This window comes from Thamnophis elegans, chromosome 7 (genome assembly GCF_009769535.1).
Source record: "Thamnophis elegans isolate rThaEle1 chromosome 7, rThaEle1.pri, whole genome shotgun sequence".
Lineage (NCBI taxonomy): Eukaryota > Metazoa > Chordata > Lepidosauria > Squamata > Colubridae > Thamnophis > Thamnophis elegans.
The window spans coordinates 76,948,615-76,975,869 of record NC_045547.1 but is presented as its reverse complement, the minus strand read 5'-3'; the positions used below and the strand labels follow the sequence as shown (position 1 = coordinate 76,975,869).

The 27,255-nt window shown below is 43.6% G+C and overlaps 1 protein-coding gene across 1 annotated transcript in view; it reads left to right on the top strand.

The window, feature by feature from the left end:
• Positions 1-25,722, top strand: part of PRMT8 (protein arginine methyltransferase 8) — a 65,417-nt gene extending 39,695 nt beyond the window's left edge. Inside the window, exons 5-10 of the mRNA XM_032221473.1 lie at positions 4,954-5,096; positions 7,850-7,937; positions 8,760-8,875; positions 15,533-15,683; positions 22,564-22,685; positions 25,639-25,722. Coding sequence (XP_032077364.1) covers positions 4,954-5,096; positions 7,850-7,937; positions 8,760-8,875; positions 15,533-15,683; positions 22,564-22,685; positions 25,639-25,722 — 704 coding nt within the window. The remainder of the gene's footprint in view (positions 1-4,953; positions 5,097-7,849; positions 7,938-8,759; positions 8,876-15,532; positions 15,684-22,563; positions 22,686-25,638) is intronic.
• Positions 25,723-27,255: the final 1,533 nt, after the last annotated feature.

Genomic DNA, 27,255 nt, shown 5'->3' with positions numbered 1-27,255 from the left:
TAAGCCGCATATCCAGGAGGGATGCCCAGATTGCGGGCCCTCTCTGAGGGGGCTAAAATTTCTCCCCCTATCATCAAAGATGGAACAAGATGCACAAATCAGGATGACGGAAACTACAGCTACTCCGTCTTGGAGGGATTGAGCTTGAGCCTGTTCCTCCCCATCCAGATCCGCACAGCCTTGCAGATCTGGCATTTCACTTCAGCAGGATTTCTCCGAGATCATCATCATCTTCTTTTAATGACCCCATAATCCCTTGAATGGAGTTTACTGGCTGGATGCCTTTCCTGTTGCCAATGCAGAGTTGTTTTTTCTCTCTGATGTATTCTCACTGTGCCCAGGGAGAGAAATACCTACCTCTACCTAGGATTGAACTCACAGCCTCTTGATTGTGAGGCGAGAGCACCACCTCTAGGCCACCGCACCACGTGAGGATTTTGCCAAGATAATGCACAAGAATTGGTCCCAACTATCAGCTGCTTCCTTCAGTGGCCTAGGATGACTTTCAGGTGATTCTGTGGCGCTTTAAACGTAACCAGACGAAAGAGGTTTTCCCCGCATTGTGTTTCTGTCAACGTTAAAGCTCAAATCCTCTCTCTCTATCCTGCTGTTTGGTTTCTGTTCTGACCCCCCCCCCCCTTGTCCCACACCAACACACACTCCGAGCCAGAGATAAGTTATGGCATTTAATTAGCAGACAGACAGGTCCTTGGCAGCAAACCGGCACAGACAAGCTTGGGCAGCAATAAAGACAGATAAGGCTTGGCAGCAATCCAGCCTGCCAAGCTCACAGTAATGTCCTCCGACATTCAATCCTGCGTTGACTTCTGCAAAGAGGGGTGTGTGTACAAGGAGTCTTTTTATAGTCTGGAGAGGAGCCTAATGACCACCATCTGAGTGCAATTACCTCCTGTAACTGCGCAACTGTTCCTGATGCCGAATAGCTCTTCGATGGCGTGCATCCAGGAACAACTCACTACTGGCATCCGGCTCACTCTCCCTTGTCTCCTCCCCACTGGTTTAAGGCTCCTGGTGGCCAACCAGCCTCTCTGCGCCCTGCTCGGAGTCGGAACCCTGTCCAGGGTCCTCCACCTCCTCCAAAGCCGACAAATTGGGCCCCTCGCTGTCGGAGTCTGGTGGCAGCTCCAACGGCTCCCGCTGGGCCACAACAGGCTTCCTAGTAGAACACACAGATTTTGTTGGAAAAGAGTGAACCCAATAGAAGTTGAGTAGTTCTTTAACTACTTGGTTTGGTTAACTTAACAATCTTCCTTCTTTACCAAGCAGCCAATACGCTGCCTTTTTTGCTTTTCCCTTTATTTTCAACATATCTAAATAAGTCTGTAATTTTTTAAAAATACTCAGCATCCTTTGCTAACCTCGTTTCTACGTTTCTCTTTCCTGGCACCATTTCTACAGTTCTGGGCTACATCTCCGCACATTTTCCTTTCCAACCTGGTCTACTTTCCATTTCATACATATGTCCTTTTTTAAAAATACTAGACCTGGGGTTCTCCAGGTATTTATTTATAGGGGGAAAATGTCCAGACCAAAGATAATTTCTAATGTTGGATGTTCCCCCTTTACCAGAGGGAGCCCCTTAGTGGAGTACTGTGAAGCCGTTACTCTGGCAACTCCACTGCGCTGTACAGTGGAAGCCATTTTATGGCAGTACAGTAGAAGCCATTTGAAGGCACAACAGGCTGTATCATAACAGAACACACACCCCAAGGGATGTTAGGAGTGTCTTACCTCCACAGTATTTGTTTCCAGAGAGTAAGTCATCTGTGTACCAAGTTTGGTTGAAATTGCTCGAGGCATTCGAGGAACCTACTGGAACATAACACACACACATATCCATTTATATATATAGGCGCAATCCATATGTATATATGTATCAGTGGTGGGTTGCAGGTGATATGCCCTCATACGGGCGTACCGGAGCCTGCCCGGAGCACTGGGTACCGTTCTGGTACTGTGCTCCGGAGGGTCCACCCGCCCGCCCGAGCTCCTTACCTGTCCTTTAAGCCTTTGGTGCTTCTATGCACACACATGACACGTACAGCGCCTGCGCGATGCTCCGCGGAGCAGCTGGAGCATTGCGGAGGCTTGTAAAGGCATCATAGCAAGTACAACGCATGTGCGCGCACCATGCATGTCCATGTGGGTGACGCCGGGCCCATTCCAACCATACCGCTTGGAACGGAATCCGGAACCCATCACTGGTATGTATGTATGTATGTATGTATGTATGTATGTATGTATGGAGAGAGAGAGAGAGAGAGAGAGAGAGAGAGACAGAGAGACAGAGAGAGACAGAGAGAGAGAGAGAAATAGAGAGAGAGAGAAATAGAGAGAGAGATATTCTCCCTAAATGTTTTGTATAGCTGTGTATACCATTTTTGCTGCCTTTCAACTCTTTTTTCCCCTCATTATTTTTTTCTTACTTCAATTGTGCTTCTCAAAGGTCTTTTTTTTTTAAGATATCTCACCCATCACACACACAAACCCTTTTTTTCTCTCTCTCTCTCTTCTTTCCTTGATCCTCCCCATCGGGTGTCCGAGCTTATTAAAATCCACTTAGATGCTATTTCCATCGGTGCCGTTTCCTGAAAAGGCCGTGCCTTTTTTTTTATAGCCTATTATCTCCTCGACAATTTAAAATTGGTTATGGTGAGGTCTGTCAGACGTTTGCCATCAAAGAGTAAATTGCTGCCAGCATGATTTAATCCACTAAAACCTTCTGTATCACCTTGAAAAGATAGTCTCCCACCCACCCACCCTCACCCCCGGTTGATACTCATCACCATTAAAATCGCGTCCTGTTGCTTAAAAACTCTCCATCTAATAAAAAAAGAGAAATGAATCCCATGGAAACAGTGACACAAACTATCATGTTTCCCCGAAAAATAAGACAGGGTCTTATTTTCTTTTGACCCCTGAAATAAGCGCTTGGCCTTATTTTGGGGGGAGGTCTTATTATTTTAGCGGTGCAGGAGGCGCCGAGCGTGGTCACCTCATGGCTGCTGCTGTGTTGCAATATTTTCAGGGAGGGCTTATTTTCAGGGGAGGGCTTATTTTAGCACATGCGCTCAAAAGCCCGATTGGGCTTATTATCCGGGGAGGTCTTATATTGGGGAAACAGGGTGATTTGTCTTCCCTTTGCTCCACTCCTGTTAATAAGGGAGCTAAGCCTCCAAATGTATTAGTTTATTGCAAAAAAACCCAACAGGTTTTTATCTTACTAAAAGATGGAGAATGAAATAAAAGTGGAAAACTGCCACCTTACATTCATTTTATGAAGGGTAATCCAGAGAATTTCTTATTTCTACTGGGAGTTTGTTTATAGGAAATTGGAAAAGGTTTAAAATCATCACCATGTAATGACCCCCAAATCCCTTGTGGGCTGGAGTCTGAATGGAGCTAACAAGAGTGTTTTAATTGTCCAGATGCCCTTCCTGTCGCCAATGCGGAGTTTTGTTCAACAGATAATAATCTCAGTGTTCCCAGAGAGAAAAGGTTTAAAATAAGAACCGTATATTCATGTAACTACTGTTAGTCCTTGACTTACGACTACAATTGGAACCAGGATTTCCAAGGTAGTTGTTAAGAGAATCACAGCCGAAATCAAGGATTACCTGTATGAATAGGGATTCTAGCTTCTCCTTGAGAGACAGATCCAGATTTAAAACCAGTAAGAAACAAACAAACAAAAAATCAAGCAAAAATGTCTTTTTAAATTATTTATTCTAAAAATTATATTATTATATAATATATAATTATATAATAATACAATTGTATTATTATAATATTAAAATTATACAATATTATGCAAAGCTATTGTATAATAATACAGTTATATTACTATATTAATATTATAAAATCTTGTAAAACTATATTATAATGTAATAATACAATTATATTACTATAATTATATAATGCGGTATTAGTATGATTTAAGATTATATTATTATGTAATAACACAGTTATATTACTGTAATATTAATATTATATGATTATAGTATAATGTAATAATACAATTATATTACCGTAATATTATTATATAGTATTGTAAGATTTTATTATTATATAATACATATTACTATAATATTACTATTAATATTAATCAATATTAATATTATATGATTATAGTATAATGTAATAATACTATTATATTACTGTAATATTATTATTATATAGTATTGTAAGATTATATTATTATATAATACATTACTATAATAGTAATACTATTAATATTAATTAACATTAATATTATATGATTATATTATAATGTAATAATACAATTATATTACTATAATTATATAACATGGTATTAGTATTATTTAAGATTATATTATTATGTAATAACACAGTTATATTACTGTAATATTAATATTATATGATTACAGTATAATGTAATAATACAATTATATTACTGTGATATTATTATTATATAGTGTAAGATTATTTATATAATACATATTACTATAATATTAATACTAGTAATATTAATTAATATTATATGATTATGTTTTAATGTAATAATACAATTATATTACTGTAATATTATTATATACTATTGTAAAATTATATTATTATATAATACATATTACTATAATATTAATATTATACAGTATTATAGTATATTATTACATAATAGTGCAATTATATTGCTAATGTTAATTTTATATAGTATTGCACAATTATATTATAATGTAATAATGCAATTGTATTACTGTAACACGGGTGTTAATATTATATAAGATTATTTTGTTATGTGATAATACATATTATTATAACCTTAATCTCATATAATGTTATATTATTATATGATAATACAGGTGGCCTTCTCTATGTGAAGAAGATATAGACTCAAATTCAGCTGCTCACTGGCCCCTTTTGAGTTATCAGCTTCCCTCCAGTAACTTCATGTTCTTTTGATTCTGTTTCCAGTCATCACAATATTTAAGGGCAAAGTGGAAGAAATTGACTTGCCTGTGGAGAAAGTAGATATCATAATCAGTGAATGGATGGGCTACTCCCTTTTCTATGAGTCCATGCTTAACACAGTCATCTTTGCCCGGGACAAGTGGCTGGTAGGCGCTTGGTATCTTCTACCCTATTAGCTTCTTAGAAGGTCTTTTAAAGGTTGGTTCCAGAGTGACAGGTGTCACCTGACTTCAGGGGCAATTAAAATGTTAATGCCAAGGATATATTTACTACTTTGTTGTGCCTGTTAAAATGGATGTGTATATATCACCTTTCCTTAATCATCACTATACAATGTATCATGTGTAAAGTATATTGGTTATAATGCAATACTTCTAGCACTGATGATGTTACCTAGTTGGGTCATGAAACGTCTGCAAGAAAACAACAAAGCTCAGAGAGCACCAAGGACTCCACAGTCCTCTTCCTCCTCCTCCTTCCTTCCCCCCTCCACTCCTCCTTCTCTCTGCAAACCCTACTCCCTTCTAGCATTAATGGTATTACCCAGTTGGGTCATGAAACGTCTGCAAGAAAATAGCCAAGCTCAGAGAACACCAAGGGCCCCAAAGTCCTCCTCCTCTTCCTCTTCTTCTTCCTCCTCCTCCTCCCTGGTAACCCTAGCCCCCTCCCAGCACTGATGATGTTACCTGGTTTGCGTAGTGAAATGTCTGCAAGAAAACAACCAATCTCAGAGGGCACCAAGGACCTTGCAGTCCTCTTCCTCCTCCCCGCTCCTCCTCCATCTCCATTCCACAAACCTCACTCCTCACTAGCACTGATGATGTTACCTGATTTGGTAATGAAAGGTGCTGCAAGAAAAACATGCTGGCTGGGGAATTCTGGGAATTGAAGTCCACATGTCTTAAAAGTTACCATGGTTGGGAAACGCCATATTATTATATTCTTGGGGTGGTTTTTTTGGGGTGGGTGGGGGGAGGAGGAGAGTGGAATTATTTTTTCCAAAGTAGAAACTGCTTCAACAAGGAAGATCGTCCTGTTGTCTGGAACTCTAATGTGACAGAGAGAGGGGTGATTTTCACTGTCTTTCTCCAGTCAGCATCTAATTTCTAATTTGGTTTAATTCCATTTCAATGACCCTATAGAAGGAGGGTGGGGAATTATGGCCTTTTTATGACTTGTGGGCTTCAACTCCCAGAATTCCATGCTGGCTCGGGAACTCTGGGAATTGAAGTCTAGGCATCTTAAAATCGCCAAGGTTGAGAAACGCTGGTTTTGGGTGTTAAAGCATTAATCACTTAGCTATATCTAACACACCATTTAGATCCAAGGTGGGCAATTATGGCCCTTTTTTGACTTGTGAACTACAAAGAGGAGGGGGTCAAGCTGTTCTCCAAAGCACCTGAAGGCCAGACAAGGAATAATGGTTGGAAACTGACCAAGAAGACATTCAACCTGGAAATAAGGAGAAATTTTCTGACGGTGAGAGCAATCAACCAGAAGTTGCCTTCAGAAGTTGTGGGAGCTTCATCACTGGAGGCTTTCAAGAAGAGACTGTACTGCCATTTGTCAGAAATGATGTAGGGTCTTCTGCTTGGGTAAGGGGTTGGACTAGATGACCTACAAGGTCCCTTCCAACTCTGTTAATCTGTAATCCCAAACTCTCAGAATCTCATAGCAGCTCGGGAATTCTGGGAGTTGAAGTCCACAAGTCATGAAGGGAAGCGGGAGCCATCGTTCCTCACCTCTGCCCTAGACCACAGAAAGTTGGTCTACCAACTCCAGACCTAAGATGGCCCCCAGAAGACGGGGGCATCTGGGAGTGAAGCCTTCGGTGCCAAGTTCCACTTCTGCCCCCTTGAAAATCACCCCTACCCCACTCACTCCAGTTAAATGTGCGTAGGGGGTTAGGGTTAGCTTTAAATGGATAGTGAGGCTTCTTTGCCAGCCTCCCAGCTGGCAAAACAGAATTTTTTGCCAACTGGATGTGTGTGTGTGAGTGGGAGGGGAGAGAAAGAAAAAGAGCAAGAGAGAAAGAAAGAGAAAGGGAGGGAGGGAGGGAGAGAGAGAAAAGAGAGAGAGAGAGAAAGAAAGAAAGAAAGAAAGAAAGAGAGAGAGAGAGAGAGAAAGAAAGAAAGTTGGAGAGAGAGACACAAGAAAGAAAGATAGAAGGAAGGAAGAAAAAGAAAGAAAGAGGAAGAGGAAGGAAGAAAAGAAAGAAAGTTGGAGAGAGAGACACAAGAAAGAAAGAAAGAAAGAAAGAAAGAAAGAAAAAGAAAGGAAGGAAGAAAGTAAAGAAAGAGGGAGAGAGACACAAGAAAGAAAGAAAGAAAGAAGGAAGGAAGGAAGGAAGGAAGGAAGGAAAGAAAGAAAGAAAAAAAGAAAGAAAAAGAAAGGAAAGAAAGAGGGAGAGAGAGACACGAGAAAGAAAGGACAAAAGAAATAAAGAAAGAAAGAAAAAGAAAGGAAAGAAAGAAAGAGGGAGAGACACAAGAAAGAAAGAAAGAAAGAAAGAAAGGAAAGAAAAAAAGAAAGAAAGAAAAAGAAAGAGAACTTATGATCACAATTAAGCCCAAAATTTTGGTTGCTAAGAAAGAGCGTTCTTAAGTGAGTTTCACCACATTTTATAAGTTGGCCACTCCCACCTGGTCACGCGACCACCAAGCCACGCCCACAGAATAGGCCATGCCCACAGAATAGGTGGTAAATTTTTTTGAAACCCGCCACTGCCCCGGATGTCACCTTTCCAAAACCCTTCGGCGTGTGCGAAGCGACGTGAAAGAGGAAGGGATGTTTGTCTGGTTATTTGTCTGTTGTCGTTTTGTATCCGCCTTCAAAAAATGTGATGTTTTTGTCAGGTGAATAAGATTAAGACATCCATTTCCACACCATTCGTCAACAGAAACCAGGAGGTCTCATGTTTCCGGACCGAGCGGCTTTGTACATGGTGGCTATCGAAGACCGACAATACAAGGATTTCAAAATCCATTGTGAGTCCACAGACAACTTCCATGGCTTCACAATTCACCCACCTGGCTGGGGTTTTCTAGCCAATTTGCCACAGGCAGTTCTCGACTTACGACTGGGGGAGCGGGGGGCTTAGCGGCTGTCCGAAGTTAGGACAGGCACCGCAAAAAAGTATTTACAACCTGGTTTTTAAATCCTGTCGGATGTGCGGCCATATTTCGGAGACATGGCAAACCGGTCTGTTTTACAGCCATTTACAGTGTCCCACCATGCGTGACCACGATTGATGATGGTTTTTGCCAAAAACCAGCATTTATTTCTGGGTTAAGTAAAAAAATGCTCCATATCAAACAATGGGCTCATTTAACAACCAGGTTAGTTTAAGGATACTTTAATGATCATTTAACGACATACCACGTATAGTCCTCAGATACTCGTAAAATCCAGTCCATCCCATGGGATAGGACTGCTGTGACTTAAGGCCCTAAATTACCTAAATATACACGGGAGAAAAATGTGATGGATATTTTCACCCCCTTGACTTACTTGTAAAAATAACAAAGGCGGATACAAAATAAAAATAAAATTATTATTGTTACTGATTGAAATCAGGCAACTCTTAATTTATCCAAGGACAGTGTTTCCCAACCTTGGATACTTTAAAATATATGCATAGTACATAAACGGAACTTCATCTCCCAGAATCCTTTGCTGGCTGGGGAATTCTGGGAGATGAAGTCCACCCACTTGAAAGTTGTGAAGGCTGAGAAAGGCTGCTGTAGGCTCTTACGCAAATGGGAAAAAAAAACACACGTTCCCTTCAATTTCCCGCTTTGCTTTGACAGGGTGGGAGAACGTCTATGGCTTCGACATGACCTGTATCCGGGACGTGGCCATGAAGGAGCCTTTGGTGGACATCGTTGACCCAAAGCAAGTGGTGACCAATGCTTGTTTAATAAAGGTTTGGTGCTTTTCAAAATATAAAACCTTAAAACAAGGTCCTTTCTGCAAGGCTATATTTATTTTTAACTCCTTCTGTTTTTGCATCATCATCATCACTTAATGACCCCCCCATAATCTCTTGCGGGCAGTGGTGGGTTTCAAAAATTGTTTGAACCTACTCTGTGGGTGTGGCCTCCTTTGTGGGAGTGGCGTGCCACCCATGTGACTGGATGGGAGTGGCTTGCCACCCATGTGACCGGATGGGAGTGGCTTGCCGCCCATGTGACCGGATATGAAGATGCCGACGACACTTGTCAGACAGAACCCCCTTAAATTACCTCACACACAGCACTGGCATGCATAAGAATATGATGTAAACTTGTTTTTTAAAAGGCATCTTTGGTTTGCGTTAAAACAACTTCAACATACACAATGTTCTGATTGCACCACAAACGCAGTAGTCATCCTTGCCTTTCACAGAGGCACTGAGTTTTATAAATAGGAGCATGATAGTGTAGAATAATCATATCCAAGGACCAGTGGTGGGTTTCAAAATTTTTTGGAACCTCTTCCGTAGGTGTGGCCTGCTTTCTGGGTCCACTGGTGGAACCTCTTCTAACTGGTTCGGTAGATTTGACGAACCGGTTCTACCGAATAGGTGCGAACTGGTAGGAACCCACCTCTGCTTGCGGGGGTAGAATCTGGGTGCACCAGTTGCGGCCCTACCTGGACCGGGAGGCACTTCAAATGGTCACTCATGCTCTCATCACCTCTAGGCTTGATTACTGTGATGTGCTTTACTTGGGGCTGCCCCTGAAGAGTGTTTGGAGACTACACTTGGCCCAGAATGCGGCCACGCGAGCGATATCGGGTGTACCTAGGTACACCCATGTTACACCTATCCTCCGTGAACTGCACTGGCTTCCCATCGGTCTCCAAATGCGCTTCAAGGTGCTGGTCGTTACCTTTAAAGCCCTACATGGCTTGGGACCTGGATATCTGCGGGACCGCCTCCTGCCACATACCTCCCAACGACCCATAAGACTGGGCCTCCTCCGGGTACCGTCGACCGGGCAATGCCGGTTGGCGACTACTCGGGGGAGGTCTTTCTCTGTAGCTGCCCCGGCCCTGTGGAATGATCTACCCGCAGAGATCCGGACCCTTCCCACTCTCTCGGCCTTCCAGAAAGCCATTAAAACCTGGCTGTTCCGGCAGGCCTGGGGCTGTTGACCCCAAAATACGGTCCAGCCCCTTTCAGAATGTAGTGCATGATGTGTTGTATTTTATATCTGTCTTTCTTCCTTGTATCTTACTTTTTTCTTTTTGATTATTTTTGTACTGTAAGCCACCTGGAGTCCTACGGGATTGGGCAGCATATAAATGTTATTAAACTTATAAACTTATAATCTGGGCAACTGAATGGAGTTGGCGTTTAATGACTGGATGCCCTTCATGTCACCAGTGCAGAGTTTTGTTCAGCAAATATATTTTCTTTTCTTTTTTAAAAAAAAGATTTTTATTAACAAACATGTAAAATACACACACACAAAAATTAGACGTACATCACATTTACACAATACAGTGCGAACAGGAACTTCCTGTTTTTTATCTTAGCAATCATCAATCGATATCGCTCACATTATATTATTTCCCCTTCTATCGTATTTCATTTAGATTTCACCATTCTTAACCCTCTTATTTTACTCATAACTAGTATTTTTGAGTTTTGTTATATTCTTTCATTGATTCTTGTTTCTTTCCTCCATCCACCTATACCCTTTATCCCATATCTGGTAGAATTCTGATTCTTCCTTTCCCTGGATTTCTTTTCGTTAATTTATCCATTTCGGCACAGTCCATAATCTTTCTTATTATTTCATCTTCATTTGGGGTTAGTTTGTTTTTCCATTTCTGGGCAAAGGCGATCCTTGCTGTTGTAAGTATATGTAGTATTAAATACTGGATTTCTTTTTTGGTATATATTTTCATTGTGCCCAGAGAGAGAAATATCTGCCTCTATCTGGGATTGAACTCAAAGCCTCCGGATCGTGAGGCGAGAGCGCCACCTCTAGGCCACCACAGCACTCTTTCATTTGTCTTTGCATGCTGCTGCTAAATTGTAGATGTTGGGTTTTTTTTTTCTGTCTCTCAGTAAGGAAGCAGCTTCGTTTGCACTTCTATAACTGTCAGGTTTGGCTCAGCAACCAAACACAGACTTCAACAGATAGTTAGGACTGCAGAAAAAATATTGCAACCAGCCTACCTTCCATTGAGAGCCGAGGTGGCGCAGTGGTTAAATGCAGCACTGCAGGCTACTTCAGCTGACTGCAGTTCAGCAGTTCGGCTGTTCAAATCCCACCAGGCTCAAGGTTGACTCAGCCTTCCATCCTTCCGAGGTGGGTGAAATGAGGACCCAGACTGTGGGGGCAATATGCTGACTCTGTAAACCACTTAGAGAGGGCTGAAAGCCCTATGAAGCGGTATATAAGTCTAACTATTGCTATTGCTATTGAGGACCTGTATACTTTGCACAGGTCAGAAAAAGGGCTGAGAAATCTTAAATCTTGGACAGAAACTGTTTCACTCTCTCCCTTTGGGACACTACTATGAGGCATGGCTTGCCAAACAACTAGACACACAGTCCCCCCCCCCCCCCATCGTGTCATCTCTCTGCAGAACATTTGATTCCCACAGTCCTGTCTTAAGCTTAAGGATCTCTAATCATGTCGTTAGGACTGTTTTACTCTGCCCTTCTCATCTTTTCTATGAGCTTCTACTATGTGTTGGAAGAAACGCCCTTCTGGGTTCAGTTCCAAGTTGGGGAGAAAGACCCTGGAAACGTGGAGGCCACTTGGAATGAGGGTTTTCATGGTGGACGGGAGCATATGAGCTTGTATTTTGACTGGTGGTCAGACTCCCACAGGGCCATGCAGGGACAACTCTGTAGACTGTGTTTTGAGTCCATGTTTGGTTGAGCATCAGTTCTTCTCAAGTGCCATGTGGTGAGATCGGTAGAGGGTTGATCTTACCTTTGTTGTGCAGAGTGGCTCAAGGCTTAATGGCTCATTGACAAAGGTGGGGGTGGGAGCTGAGTTTCTTCCTCCATTTCTACTCTACTCTACTTACTCTACTCTACTCTACTCCACTCCACTCCACTCCACTCCACTCCACTCCACTCCACTCCACTCCACTCCACTCTGTTATTTATTCCATTCCATTTCTATTCTATTCCATTTCTATTCTATTCCATTTCTATTCTATTCCATTTCTATTCTATTCCATTTCTATTCTATTCCATTTCTATTCTATTTCTATTCTATTCCATTTCTATTTTATTCTATTCCATTCCTATTCTATTCTATTCCATTTCTATTCCATTCCATTCCATTCTATTCTATTCTGTTCCATTCCATTCCATTCCTATTCTATTCGATTCTATTCGATTCTATTCCATTTCTATTCTATTCCATTTCTATACTATTCTATTCTGTTCTATTCCATTTCTATTCCATTCCATTCTATTCTATTCTATTTTATTCTATTCTATTGTATTCCATTCCATTCCTATTCTATTCGATTCTATTCCATTTCTATTCTGTTCTATTCCATTTCTATACTATTCTATTCTGTTCTATTCCATTTCTATTCCATTTCTATTCCATTCCATTCCATTCTATTCTATTGCATTCCATTCCTATTCTATTCTATTCTATTCCATTTCTATTCTATTCCATTTCTATTCTATTCCATTTCTATTCTATTCTATTCTATACTATTCTATTCATCAGAATAGAGCTGGAAGGGACCCTAGACGTCTTCTAGTCCAGCCTGCTGCCTGATCAAACAGGAGACCCTATACCGCTTCAGAGAAGTGGCTGTCCAGTCTCTTCTTAAACACTTCCAGTGATGGAGCGCACCCACAATTTCTGGAGGCAAGCGTTCCATTGATTAATTCTACTCAATGTTAGGAAATTTCTCCTTAGTTCTAAGTTGCTTCTATCCTTGATTAGTTTCCACCCATTGCTTCTTGTCCTGCCCTCAGGGGCTTTGGAGAATAGCTTGACTCCCTCTTCTTTGTGGCAACCCCTGAGATATTGGAAGACTGCTATCATGTCTCCCCTAGTCCTTCTTTCTATTAAACTAGACATACCCAGTTCCTGCAACCGTTCTTCATATGTTTTAGTCTCCAGTCCCCTAATCCTCTTTGTTGCTCTTCTCTGAACCCTTTCTAGAGTCTCCGCATCTTTTTAATATTGTGGTGACCAAAACTGAGTGCAGTATTCCAAGTGTGGCCTTTCCAAGGCCTTATAAGAAAAGATATGTGCCCCCTAATGATTTGGGGGAACCCAAAACATCACAGAGCTAAAGGCTTCTGGATGGCAGCCTCTGAAAGTCCGTAGCTCCTTGTGCCAAAATGGGCGTTGCAGTTCTTGTGTACAGGGAGTTGTGTCTGAATATGAAGAGAAAAAGGAGCCCATAGATCCTTTCTGGATTATGAGAGCTGGCTTTGGTGCGTCTGCTGTTTAGAGTCTGCTGTGTCCCCATTATAGTCCCACTTCCAAGAAATCCAGGCCAAGTTAACGAATTGTTTAAGGAGCAGAAATTTGCAAGCAGTGAAAGGGGGAAAAAAAAGAGGAGATGAGAACTGCAACTGAGTGTTGGCAGCACTAAGGAAACACGATATGCTGGGTTGCAAAAAATAAAATAATAAACCCCTACCATGAAAAAAAAGAAAGCAAAGGAATTCCAATAAAGGTTGGATCGGTTTCGAACGAACAAGAGTTTCGTGTCAGATTATTTCGGTTATTTCCCAAGTAGAATTTCAATCAAGGGTAGAATGTTCTGTTTTATATCCGTAGCCTGTTGAGACAGAAACACAGCAAAATCTGTTGAGAAGCTAAAGGGTTGTTAGTTAAATGCAACACTTTGAAAGCCTAAAGATTACAACTTTTTAATGTAATTTTCCACATTTTTCTTTGTGTGGGGCATTCGCTGTACGAATGCAGCTAATTCTCTCTCTTTCTCCCACTCCCTCTCTCAATCTCTCTCTCTCAATCTCTCTCAATCTCTCTGTCTCATTTTCTGTCTCTCTGTGTCTCTCCATCTCTCTCTCTCTCTCTGTCTCTCTCTCAATCTCTCTCTCTCAATCTGTCTCTCAATCTCCCTGACACTTTCTCTGTCTCTCTGTCTCTCTGTCTGTCTGTCTCTCTCAATCTGTCTGTCTCTCTCTCTGTCTCTCTCTCAATCTCTCTCAAACTCTCTCTCTCAATCTGTCTCTCAAACTCTCTGACACTTTCTCTGTCTCTCTGTCTGTCTCTGTCTTTCTCTCTCTCTCAATCTCTCTCTCTCAATCTGTCTCTCAATCTCTCTGACACTTTCTCTGTCTCTCTGTCTCTGTCTGTCTGTCTCTCTCAATCTGTCTGTCTCTCTCTCTGTCTCTCTCTCAATCTCTCTCAAACTCTCTCTCTCAATCTGTCTCTCAATCTCTCTGACACTTTCTCTGTCTCTCTGTCTGTCTCTGTCTTTCTCTCTCTCTCAATCTCTCTCTCTCAATCTGTCTCTCAATCTCTCTGACACTTTCTCTGTCTCTCTGTCTCTGTCTGTCTGTCTGTCTGTCTGTCTCAATCTGTCTCTCTCTCTCTGTCTCTCTCTCACTCTCTCTCAATCTCTCTCTCTCAATCTGTCTCTCTCTGACACTTTCTCTGTCTCTCTGTCTGTCTCTGTCTTTCTCTCTCTCTCAATCTCTCTCTCTCAATCTCTCTGTCTCATTCTCTCTCTGTCTCTCCATCTCTCTCTCTCTCTCTCTCTCTCTCTCTCTCAATCTGTCTGTCTCTCTCTGTCTCTCTCTCAATCTCTCTCTCAAACTCTCTGACACTATCTCTGTCTCTCTGTCTCTCTCTTTCTCTCTCTCTCAATCTGTCTGTCTCTCTGTCTCTCTCTCAATCTCTCTCTCTCAATCTGTCTCTCAATCTCTCTGACACTTTATCTGTCTCTGTTTCTGTCTCTGTCTGTCTGTCTCTCTCTCCTCTCCCTCCCCCCTCTCTCTATTACACACACACACACACACACACACACACACACACACACACACACACACACGTCAGATGAATGCCATGAAAACAAAGGCAAAATAGCAAGGCTTTTATCACTTGCTAGCCATTTTTCCTTCAACAATTCAGCAATTTATCCTGCAGAATTTGAGTAGGAAGGATTTCGAGGGTTTCAGAAACCTCTCCAAGCAAGCAGGGGGGTCGAGACTAAGAGATATTATTTCTATTACAGGTAGTCCTCGATGTATGATCACAATTGACCCCTAATTTCTATTCTATTCTATCCTATCCCATTCTATTCGATCCCATTCCATTCCAATCTCTTCCTTCTATTCTGTTCCATTCCATTCTGCATCGCTCCACTCCACTCCACTCCAACCCACCAAATCCCATCCCATCCCACTCTACTTCACCCCATCGCATTCCTCCCACTCCATTCCTTATGGGAAAAGTTTGTTTAGTACTCATCTTTTGTGGGTTCAGTAGCTCCTGTTCTTAAACATGTTTTGAGACTTAAGCATCTTCTGATTGGGCTGTGCTTTTCTCCTAAGGCCTGTTTTAAATATTGCAGACCAAGAAATCTGTAATACTTAATTAAACTCTTTTTCATCTCCCCGTCAATGTAGGATGTTGATCTTTACATCGTAAAGACGGAAGACCTGTCCTTCACCTCTGCGTTCTGCCTCCAGATTCAACGCAACGATTACATCCATGCCTTGGTCACCTATTTTAATATAGAATTTACAAAGTGCCATAAGAAAATTGGTTTTTCTACAGGTAAGTTATTCTTTCTTTCTTTCTTTCTTCCTTCCTTTCTTCCTTCCTTCCTTCCTTCCCTCCCCCTTCCATCCCTCTTTCCTTCCTTCCTTCCTTCCTCTTTCTTTCTTTTTCTTCCTCCCTCCCTCCTTCCTCTTTCTTCTCTTTCTTTCTTCCACCCTCTTTCTCTCTTTTTTCTTTCTTTCTTTCTTTCTTTCTCTTTCTCTCTTCCTCCCTCTTTCTTTCTTTCTCTCTCTTCCTTCCTTCCTCCCTCTTTCCCTCCTTATTTCCTTCCCTCCTCTTTCTTTCTCTCTCTTTCTTTCTTTCCCTCCTTCCTTCCTTCCCTCCCCCTTCCCTCCCTCCTTCCTTCCTTCCTCTTTCTTTTTCTTTCTTCCTCCCTCCTTCCTTCCTTCCCCTTTTTCTTTCTTTCTTTCTTTTCTTTTTTCTGTCTTTCTTCTTCCACCTCTTTCTCTTTCTCTCTTTTTCTTTCTTCTTATTTCTTTCTTCTTTCTCTTCTCTTTTCCTTCTTCCTCCTTCTCTTTCTCTCTCTCTCTTCTCTCTTTCTTCTTTTCCTTCCTTCTTCCTCCCTCCCCCTTTCCTCCTCCTTCCTCCCTCTTCTCTTTCTTTCTTCTTTCTTTCTCCCGCTTCTTCCTCCCTTCTTTCTTTCCTCTCTTCTCTCTCTCCACCTCTTCTCTCTTTTTCTTTCTCTCTTTTCTTTCTTTCTCTTTCTCTCCTTTCTTCTCTCTTCCTGCTTCTTTCCTCTTCCCTCTCCTCTTTCTTCCTTCCTTCCTCTTTCTTTCTCTCTCTCTCTTTCTCCCTCTCCTTCCTCACTCCCTCCCTCCCTCCCTCCCTCCCTTCCTTCCTTGTAGGCGTGATGGTTCGCCCCACCATACTTTAATTTATTTCTTGTAACCTAAATGTTCAGTTCTCTGGCGATTAAATGTGCTCTGATGCCTCTTAGTTTCAGCCTTGCCCTGCAGTTGGCATGGAATTATTGCAGATTTCATGGGGAGCTATAGAGCAATATTGTCAGTTGCTTTGGGAACAGTACAAGGCTGCTTGCTCTGATCTGGCATCACAATGCTGGAATAAAACGATGCTTTACAATTGAAACCTAAAAGCGATGGCTTTACTCATGTGGAAAACGTGCTTTACGTGGTATTATTATTTTAAACTACCACATTTTTCACTTTTACTGCCCTGGGTGCGCTCTGGGGGAAGGAAGGTTCCCATGAAAGTAATTCTAACAATTCGGCCCCAAATGCAAGCACATAACTGCACTCAGGCAGTGGTGCAGGAAGCTTTCTTTATTTTTTCCATTCTTAGAGTGTCTTCTTCTCCGCTTCCGCTGCCCTGGACCTTCACTGGATCTGCAGCTCAGGACAGGGTAGCTCTCAAGGACTTTCTCTTCACCTCTTGGTCTCCAATGTGTGTGCATGTGCTCCAGGGGTGGGATTCAATTTTTTTTAACTATCGGTTCTGTGGGCGTGGCGTGGCTTGTTGGGCGTGGCAGGGGAAGGATACTGCAAAATCCCTATTCCCTCCCGATCAGTTGGGACTCAGGAGGCAGAGAATAGATGGGGGCGGGGCCAGCCAGAGGTGGTATTTACTGGTTCTCTGAACTACTCAAAATTTCTGCAATGCAAGAAAAGAGAGAATAGAATCAAGGTCACGTGAAGTGTTAATACCACTTTATAATGTCTTGGTAAGGCCACACTTGGAATCCTGCATCTGGTTTTGGTCACCACAATGTAAAAAAGATGTGGAGACTCTAGAAAGAGTGCAGAGAAGAGCAAGAAAGATGATTAGGGGACTGGAGGCTGAAACATACAAAAAACGGTTGCTGAAACAAGTTATGTCTAGTCTGATGAAAAGGAGGACTAGGAGTGACATGATAACAGTCCTCTAATATCTCAGGGGCTGCCACTAAGAAGAGGGGCTCAAGCTATTCTCCAAAGCACCTGAGGGCAGGACAAGAAGCAATGGGTGGAATCTAATCGAGGAGAGAAGCAACTTAGAACTAAGGAGAAATTTCCTGACGGTGAGAACAATTAATCAGTGGAATGGCTTGCCTTAAGAAGTTGTGAATTCACCAACACTGGAGGTTTTAAAGAAGAGATTGGACAGCAATTTGTCTGAAGTGTTGTAGGGTTTCCTGCCTAAGCAGCGGGTTGGACTAGAAGACCTCCAAGGTCCCTTCCAACTCTGTTATTCTATTCTATTCTATTCTATTCTATTCTATTCTATTCTATTCTATTCTATTCTATTCTATTCTATTCTATTCTACCCTACCCTACCCTACCCTACCCTACCCTACCCTAACCCTATCCCTATCCCTATCCCTATCCCTATCCCTATCCCTATCCCTATCCCTATCCCTATCCCTATCCCTTCTCTACTCTACTCTACTCTACTCTACTCTACTCTACTCTACTCTACTCTACTCTACCCTTCCCTATCCCTATCCCTATCCCTATCCCTATCCCTATCCCTATCCCTATCCCTATCCCTATCCCTATCCCTATCCCTATCCCTATCCCTATCCTATCCCTACTCTACTCTACTCTACTCTACTCTACTCTACTCTACTCTACTCTACTCTACTCTACTCTACTCTACTCTACTCTACTCTACTCTACTCTACTCTACTCTACCCTACCCTACCCTACCCTACCCTACCCTACCCTACCCTACCCTACCCTATTCCTATTCCTATTCCTATTCCTATTCCTATTCCTATTCCTATTCCTATTCCTGCCCTATCTTATCCTTAGATGTCCCCTGACAGCAGAATAGCCTCTTCCATCCTCCTGCGAATCCATTCTGGGCATTGTTGAGTGGGTTGAAAGGCAGCCAGTCCCTTAGCTTAGATAGTTAAGCTCCAAGCTTTTGAACAAGATCAATAACTGCAGTAACAGAATTGTGCACAGTAAGCAGTTGGCAATCAAGGGCAGATCTTTCTTGGATCTGCCATTCTGGGATCCCTGTATGGCATCTGTCAGCAGCCTGATGGCCATACTTTGCCCTAAGTGCAGTTTCTGGATTCCTTTAGGGGTGGCTTTGTGGATGGCGTGTTGCTGTAGTGAAGGTAAGATAACAGAGTAGAGTAACAGAAAAACAGAGTTGGAAGGGTCCTTGGAGGTCTTCTAGTCCAACCCCCTCCTCAGCCAGGAGAACCTATACCATTTCAGACAAACAGTTGTCCAACATCTTCTTAAAGACTTCCAGTGTTGGGGCATTCACAACTTCAGGAGGCAAGCTGTTCCACTGATTAATTCTTCTAACTGTCGGGAAATTTCTCCTTAGTTCCAGGTTGGTCTATATATAATGAGGATGACCTATATTTATTTTGTTTTAAAGACAAAGGGACAGCAATATTAGTGAATATTAATGATTCTCAGCTCTACAGAGAATCATGAAAACTGCCCAGAATATCACCGGGGCGGTTCCACCACAAAACCGTGTTCGACTAAAGCGCGCTCGACGAAACCGCGTAGCTGACGTCATCAACAGGGTGACAACAGCGCGGAGACAGAAGCACGCTGTAAACGCTAAACCTAAAATTAACCCCTAAACCTAAACTTAACCCCCCTAAACCTAATCCTAACCCTAACCCTAACCCTAACCCTTAACCTAACCCTAAACCTAACCCTAAACCTAACCCTAAACCTAACCCTAACCCTTAACCTAACCCTAACCCTAACCCTAAACCTAACCCTAAACCTAACCCTAAACCTAACCCTAACCCTTAACCTAACCCTAACCCTAACCCTAACCCTAAACCTAACCCTAAACCTAACCCTTACCTTAAGTTGAATCGGCTTGCTTTCAAAGCGCTATTTAAAGCGCCCTTTTTTCTCCGCGCTCACTGTTGTCGCCCTGTTGATGATGTCAGCGATGCGGTTTAATCGGGCGCGCTTTAGTCGAGCGCGGTTTTGTCGTGCCACGCACCAGGGCTCCAGCTACCAGCCCTGGATGACATCTTCGCATCTCGCTGTTTGAGGAAGTTGCATAACATTCTCAGAGCCTCTTCCCATCCTCCTTAAAATCTTTTTAGACTGTTGCCTTCTGGCAGAAGATACAGAAACAATTAAAACTAGGACCTCATGTCTTCTGAATAGCTTTTATCCCAGAGCTATCATTGCACTCAACAATGAACTTAAGGGCCACCAACAGTGAGCTATTGGACAGCACTCCTTGGTCTGTTGTGGGGATGCTTGGGTGGTTTAGGGGTGGGGAATGTGTGTGTGTGTGTGTGTGTGTGTGTGTGTGTGTGAGAGAGAGAGAGAGAGAGAGAGAGAGAGAGAGAGAGAGAGAGAGAGAGAGAGAGAGAGAGAGGTGGGTTCCTACCAGTTCGCACCTATTCGGTAGAACCGGTTCGTCAAATCTACCGAACCGGTTAGAAGAGGTTCCACCAGTGGACCCGGAAAGCAGGCCACACCTACAGAAGAGGTTCCAAACATTTTTGAAACCCACCACTGGTCCTTGGATATGATTATTCTACACTATCATGCTCATATTTATAAAACTCAGGGCCTCTGTGAAAGGTAAGGATGACTACTGCGTTTGTGGTGCAATCAGAACATTGCGTGTGTTGAAGTTGTTTTAACGCAAACCAAAGATGCCTTTTAAAAAACAAGTTTACATCATATTCTTATGCATGCCAGTGCTGTGCGTGAGGTAATTTAAGGTGGTTCTGACAAGTGCCGTCGGCATCTTCATATCCAGTCACATGGGCGGCAAGCCACCTCCCACAAAGGAGGCCACACCCACAGAGTAGGTTCGAACAAGTTTTGAAACCCACCACTGGTGTGTGTGTGTGTGCGTGTGTGTGTGTGTGTGTTTGGATTGTTAGGTGTGTTGGGCCTGGTCTCTGGGTGTTATATGAATGTATGTGTATACTGTGTACATATGTACAATGACAATAAAGTAAGTAAGAAATCAAGATTTTAATTCCATAACTTTATTCGCAAATACAGGTAGTCCTCGACTTAACGACCATTCGTTTAGTGACCATTCAGAGTTTCCAGCAGCACTGAAAAAAGTGACTTAAGACTATTATTCACACTTACGGCCGCTGCAGCGTTCTCATGGTCACGTGAACTAAATTCGGGTGCTCGGCCATGGATTCACATTTATGATGGTTCCCAGTATTCCAAGGCCACCTGCTCCTCATTTGCGACCTTTCGACAGGCCAAGTTAATGGGGAAGAAAGATCCACTTGATGACTGCGTTGATAATGTAATAACCGCAGTGAATCGCTTGACAAAAGCGTCAAGCAAAGTTGTAAAATGGGGCAAAAGCTCACTTTACAAATTTCTCACTTAGTGTTGTGGTCGGCCGGTGGCCTGCGGAGCTGGCAGCAGAGTCGGACAGTGAGGAGGTTGGGGAGGAAGATGGGCCAGTCCTGGAGGCTGGGGAAGGCTTGGACGAGGGCTCTGTGTCAAAGGGAGAGATGGGACCAAGGCCATCTGGGAGTTATGTGCTGCTTCCAGAGCCTCCAGAGTCGGATATCAGTGAGGCAGAGGAACAGGGGGAGCCTGTTCCCGGTGTGAGCATGCACAGAGCTGCCAGAAGGCAAGAACAGTTAAGACAAAAGGGGCGACTCAGGAGCAAGGCTTGGAGATGATTGGCCCCTCCCATAAGACATAAAGGAGGAGCAAAGGGAGGTGAGCCTTTGCAGGAAGCAACTTTGTTCGTTTTGGTCGGGTTTAAACTCTGAAGCTCCGTTTTGACTCTGCTCCGTGTGGCCTTGCAAAGCTAATTGGCAATTCGGTCTTTGGCAGAGTTTCAAGAGAGATAAAGGTGGGTGCTTATCAGCCTTATCCCGAAAGACTTTGGCAGACTTCTGTCAGACTCTTTACAAACTATTTGTGACTCCTTACGGGATGTGAATGAACGTAATTCACAGCCGTTGAAATAAAAAGAGGGTTTTGGGGATACAGTGCTTTTTACTGTATCAGGAACCTGTTCTGACCCCCTCCTCCATCCAGCAATGAAAGCCGAGACATGCTTAATGAGAATGTCCTTTAATAACAAGACCAGAATCTTGGTGGCTGAAAGCCAAATAAACAAACAGATAAGGACCTTGGCAGCAAGGCCGACAAACCTTGGCAGCAATTCAGCCAAGTTCATTTCTCTTTAGTCAAAGCGTTGACTTCTGCAAGAAGGGCATGGCACAAGCAGTCTTTTTTATAGTCTGGAGAGGAGCCTAATGACCATCAGCTGAGCGTAATTACCTCCTGCAAGTACGTAGTTGTTCTTGACGCCGAGTAGCTCTTCGACGGCGTGCATCCCAGAACAACTCACTGTTGGTTTCTGGATCACTCTCCCTTGTCTCCTCCTCACTGATCCAAGGCTCAGGTGCCACCTGGTGGCCAACCAGTCTCTCTGCGCCCTGCTTGGAGTCGGAACCCTGTCCAGGGTCCTCCACATCCTCCAGAGCCGACTCATAGGGCCCCTCGCTGTCGGAGTCTGGTGGCATCTCCAATGGCTCCTACTGAGCCACAACAGGAACCCTAGGTCAGAACACTTAACAACATAAATTCCGGGCTCAATTGTGGTCGTAAGTGAAGGATTGCCTGTACACCCTGAACTGTTTCTTTGCTCTTTAGTTTGCAGAAACAGATCAATATGAATAAAACAAGGATTTCGAAAACTTTGATATCAGAGAACTCACGATTTATAGGCAGGCAACAGTTTATAAACAGAGCGTGGGTAAAATCCAGATCAGAGCAACTGGCTGTAAAAACCTTGGAATTTGCGAAGTCTTGGTACATTTTCTGGGGAAGTAAAATCACTGAACTTTATCCTATATCTCAGCGCCGCTTCGCAGAACTGTCGTCTCAGGTAATCTGCAGGTAAACAAAGACCAAATATACCTTTTTTCTTCTTTTGGTAGCTCCAGACTCGCCTTACACTCACTGGAAGCAAACCGTCTTTTACCTGGAGGATTATCTAACTGTCCGAAGAGGGGAAGAAATCTATGGAACCATTTCCATGAAGCCAAATGAAAAAAACGAGGTAAGTTAGGTTGGTATGTGTGTACACACGCGCGCGCGCGCACACACACGCACACACACACACACACACAGACACTGTTCCCCCAAAAATAAGACCTAACCGGAAAATCCTAGCATGATTTTTCAGGGTGTTTTTTTAATATAAGCCCTACCCCCCCAAATAAGCCCCAGTTAAGATTGTCAGCCAGATGGATATATATATTGATGGCGAACTGTGCGAAACTTCAGTGCTCAATTGAGCAATAAAATACAGAGCATTGCCCTCCCTGGATCCAAATTAGGTCCACCATTGATCTAAATCAGCAGTGTGGGGAACTATGCCCCCACTTATTAACAGAGTTGGAAGGGACCTTGGAGGTCATCTCCAACCCCCCGCTTGTGGTGGTCCGCCTGGCAGCAGATTCGGACAGTGAGGAGGTTGGGGAGGAAGATGGGCCAGTCCTGGAGTCTGGGGAAGGCTCTGATGAGGGCTCTGTGTCGGAGGCAGAGAGGAGGCCAGAGCCATATGCCAGTTATCAGCTGCCTTCAGAGTCGGAGATCAGTGAGGCAGAAGAACAGCTGGAGCCTGTTCCCAGTGTGCGCATGCGCAGAGCTGCCAGACAAAGTGAGCAGCTAAGGAATATGGGTCGACTTGGGAGTTTCTTACTGCATTTCTTAAGTGAATCCCTGCAGCTGTTAAGTTAGTAACACGGTTGTTAAGCAAATTTGGCTTCCTCATGGACGTCACTGCATGCCTCTGTCATAAATATGAGTCAGTTGCCAAGTGCCTGAATTTGACCCTGAACAGGTGTGATGGTCCTAAGTGTGAAAAATATTCGTAAGTTACTTTTTTAAAAAAATTAATACAAATAGAAAGAGCAACCTGTTCAAAATCCATATAGGCAATGTATGGCTGGTTACAATTATTTTGAGTAATATTCATCACAGTAATAATAATAGCGTTCTCTGATAGTAATCTCACAATAACAGGGTTTTTCGCATCATAATATTAATATGTATTAATTAATACTAATCAGAATAAATCAACATTAATAAGTTGCAGTAATCAACCCTAATAGTAAAATGAATCTTTCTCTGCAGTTTTAGAAGTTCTAACTTCTGTTTCTCTTATTTAACCACCGATAAAATAGATCCCTGTTCTGACCCCCTCCTCCATCCAGTAACGAGAGCCGAGACATGCTGAATGAGAATGTCCTTTAATAACAAGACCAGAATCTCGGTGGCTGAAAGCCAAGTAAACAAACAGATAAGGACTTTGGCAGCAAGGCCGACAAACCTTGGCAGCAATTCAGACAAACTCTGGCAGCAATCCAGCCTGCCAAGTTTGTTTCTCTTTAGTGAAAGTGTTGACTTCTGCAAGAAGGGCGTGGCACAAGCAGCCTTTTTTATAGTCTGGAGAGGAGCCTAATGACCATCAGCTGAGCGTAATTACCTCCTGTAATTACGTAGTTGTTCTTGACGCCGAGTAGCTCTTCGATGGCGTGCATCCCAGAACAACTCACTGTTGGTTTCTGGATCACTCTCCCTTGTCTCCTCCCCACTGATCCAAGGCTCAGGTGCCACCTGGTGGCCACCCAGTCTCTCTGCGCCCTGCTTGGAGTCGGAACCCTGTCCAGGGTCCTCCACATCCTTCAGGGCCGACTCATAGGGCCCCTTGCTGTCGGAGTCTGGTGGCAGCTCCAACGGCTCCTGCTGGGCCACAACAGATCCCATACCTCAAAATATTCAGTTATGAGTTACAACAGCACTGGAAAAAAAAAGAACTTATTTTGAGGTACCGTATTTTTCAGAGTATAAGATGCACCTCCCCCCAAAAAAAGTGGGTGGAAATGTCTTATACAGAGAATGTAGCCAAAGCTCCACCTGCCCACCTACTGGCCCCCACTATTCAGCCTATGCCTCTCAACTTTTTGCCTTCTTGCAGCAAACAGCAAACAGCCTGGTCAGCTTCACCACAGCTTGATTTAGCACAAGCAGCTGATTGGCAGTTGGATCTGCCTCCCGGAATACCACCGATCAGCTGTTCCAGGCTGCGGGGATCACCACCGCCTGCCACCGCCACCTGGAGTGAGCTGAAAATGGGATGTGTGGAGGATGAAAATGGGGCATGCGGAGGTGGCGATAGGTGGCAGCAGCAATGGGCAGCCCGGCGCCGATGGGCAGCGGTAATCCTCACAGCCTGGAACAGCCGATAGGAGGTATTCCGGGCGGCAGATCCAACTACCAATCAGCTACTCGTGCTAAATCAGGCTGTGGTGAAGCTGAGCAGGCTATTTGCTCTTTGCTGTAAGGAGGCAAATTGCTAGGAGGTAGAGGCAGATTTCCCCCCCCCCTTGTTTTCGTCCCCAAAAACTAGGTGCACCTTATTCTTTGGAGCTTCTCATGGCCCAAAAATATGGTAAGTTACATTACATTACATTTACATTACATTTATTTCATTTGTATGCCGCCCTTTTCACCCGAGGGGGACTCAGGGCGGCTCACAACTTGAACAAGGGAAAGGGGATACAGACAGTCTGACAACAACACAAAACAATACATAATTTAAAAAGCGCAACAATCATACCATTCGAGATAGGGGCAACGATTCTTTAGCCCCAGGCCTGTCGGAACAGCCAGGTTTTAAGGGCTTTGCGGAAGGCCTGGAGGGTGGTGAGGGTGCGAATCTCCACGGGGAGTTCGTTTCAGAGGGTCGGAGCAGCCACAGAGAAGGCCCTCCTCCGGGTAGTCGCCAGTCGACACTGGCCGGCGGATGGAATTCGGAGGAGGCCTAGTCTGTGGGATCTAATCGGTCTGGTGGAGGTAAAAAGTTAATTTTTTTTCAATGCCATCGTAACTTGTAACCGAACAGTCACTACGCGAAGTGTCGTAAGTCGAGGATCTACCCCATGTGCAGTGTTAACCGCAGGCCTTCTCTCGTTCGTAGCATCTGACGATCTCTATGTTCTTTGCAGCGGGACCTGGACTTCACGGTGGAGTTGGATTTTAAAGGGCAGCTTTGCGAAGCCTCTGTATCTAATGACTATAGGATGCGCTAACGGGCGGCCGTCTTCGAAACCACAAAAGAGGAAGAAGGGCGGTTCTGGATTTGACACAAAGTGCGGTTCTGGATTTGACAGCATTCGGAGGGGTGAGCTTCATCTCTAGCAAAACTCTCGCCGCCCAGACGTTCTCTGGAATTTGCTCATCTCTCTCTCGCCCTGCCAAGACCGTCCAAGGAGTAGCTGCAATCTCCCTTTATAAAGGATTGTATACATATCCCTTTTACCGGCCCCTGGTATTGTGTTGACTTGTATCCCGACACGTTTAAGGAGGCCACCAAATTGAGAAAACTGTTATCATCTTGTTAGTTTATTTATTTTTTCGTTTTGTTTTTTTAAAAAAACAAACCCGCATACAAATAATATTCATGTACTTGTATTATGTTTTCTGCAAGCTTCCATGGATCTTTGTTTTATATATATATGCAGCCCAGGAGTGGGTTTCTCCTGGAATTGCTGCTGGTTCGGTGCGCGCGGGCACATTGGCACAAAAACAGGTCTGCGCATGGGCAAAACGTTAAAAAAGGGAAAAAATAAATAAATTTGCGCAATTGTAATTGTTTTGCACATGTGCAGAAGTGAAAATCAAGATGGTGGCCCTATAGGAAAACCGATTTGGGGGATGTGGCAGGCCGAACCAGTACGAACCCACCTCAGATCCTGCCCTTGGGATACTACCAATTTCCTAAGTTTGTCTTAGGAAACGGCCTCCTCTTTAACCTCCTACAGGTAGTCCTCGACTTAAGACCACAATTGACCCCAGAATTTCTGTTGCTAAGCGAGACTTTTTTTCAGTGCCCCATTTGACGACCTTTCTAGCCGCCGTTGTTAAGCGAATTTCTGCCCTGTGTTCAATTAGTAACATGGTCGTTAAGTGAATCTGGATCTCCCCCATGGACAGTGCTTGCCAGAAGGTCGCCAGAGGGGATCACCTGACCCCGAGATATTGCAACCGTCATAAATACGAGACGGTTGCCAAGCGCCTGAATTTTGATTGGACGACCGTGGGGTGGGGTGGGGTGGGGAATGCCGCAACGGTCATAAGTGTGAAAAACGGTCATGAGTCACTTCTTTTCAGTGCTGTTGTAACTTCGGACCCCAAATGAGCTGTTTTAAGTTGAGGACTATCTGTATTCAGTTGTGACCAGTGGTGGGTTTCAAATTTTTTTAGAACCTCTTCTATAGGTGTGGCCTGCTTTGTGGGAGTGGCTTGCCAGCCATGTGACCAGGTGGGAGTGGCTTGTGAGCCATGTGACTGGGTGGGAGTGGCTTGCCAGCCATGTGACTGGGTGGGCGTGGCCAACTTATGAAATGTGGTGAAACTCACTTAACAACGCTCTTGCTTAGCAACCAAAATGTTGGCTCAGAAACTCTGGCATTTGAAGCACGCAAGTCTTAAAGCTGTCAAGTTACAAGACCCTTGCACCCGTAACCCTTTAGAAAAGAATACCCCTGGAGTGTTCAGACTCGACAGCTTTAAGACTTGTGGACTTCAACTCCCAGAATTCCTCCTCCTGTAATGTTGGCTCA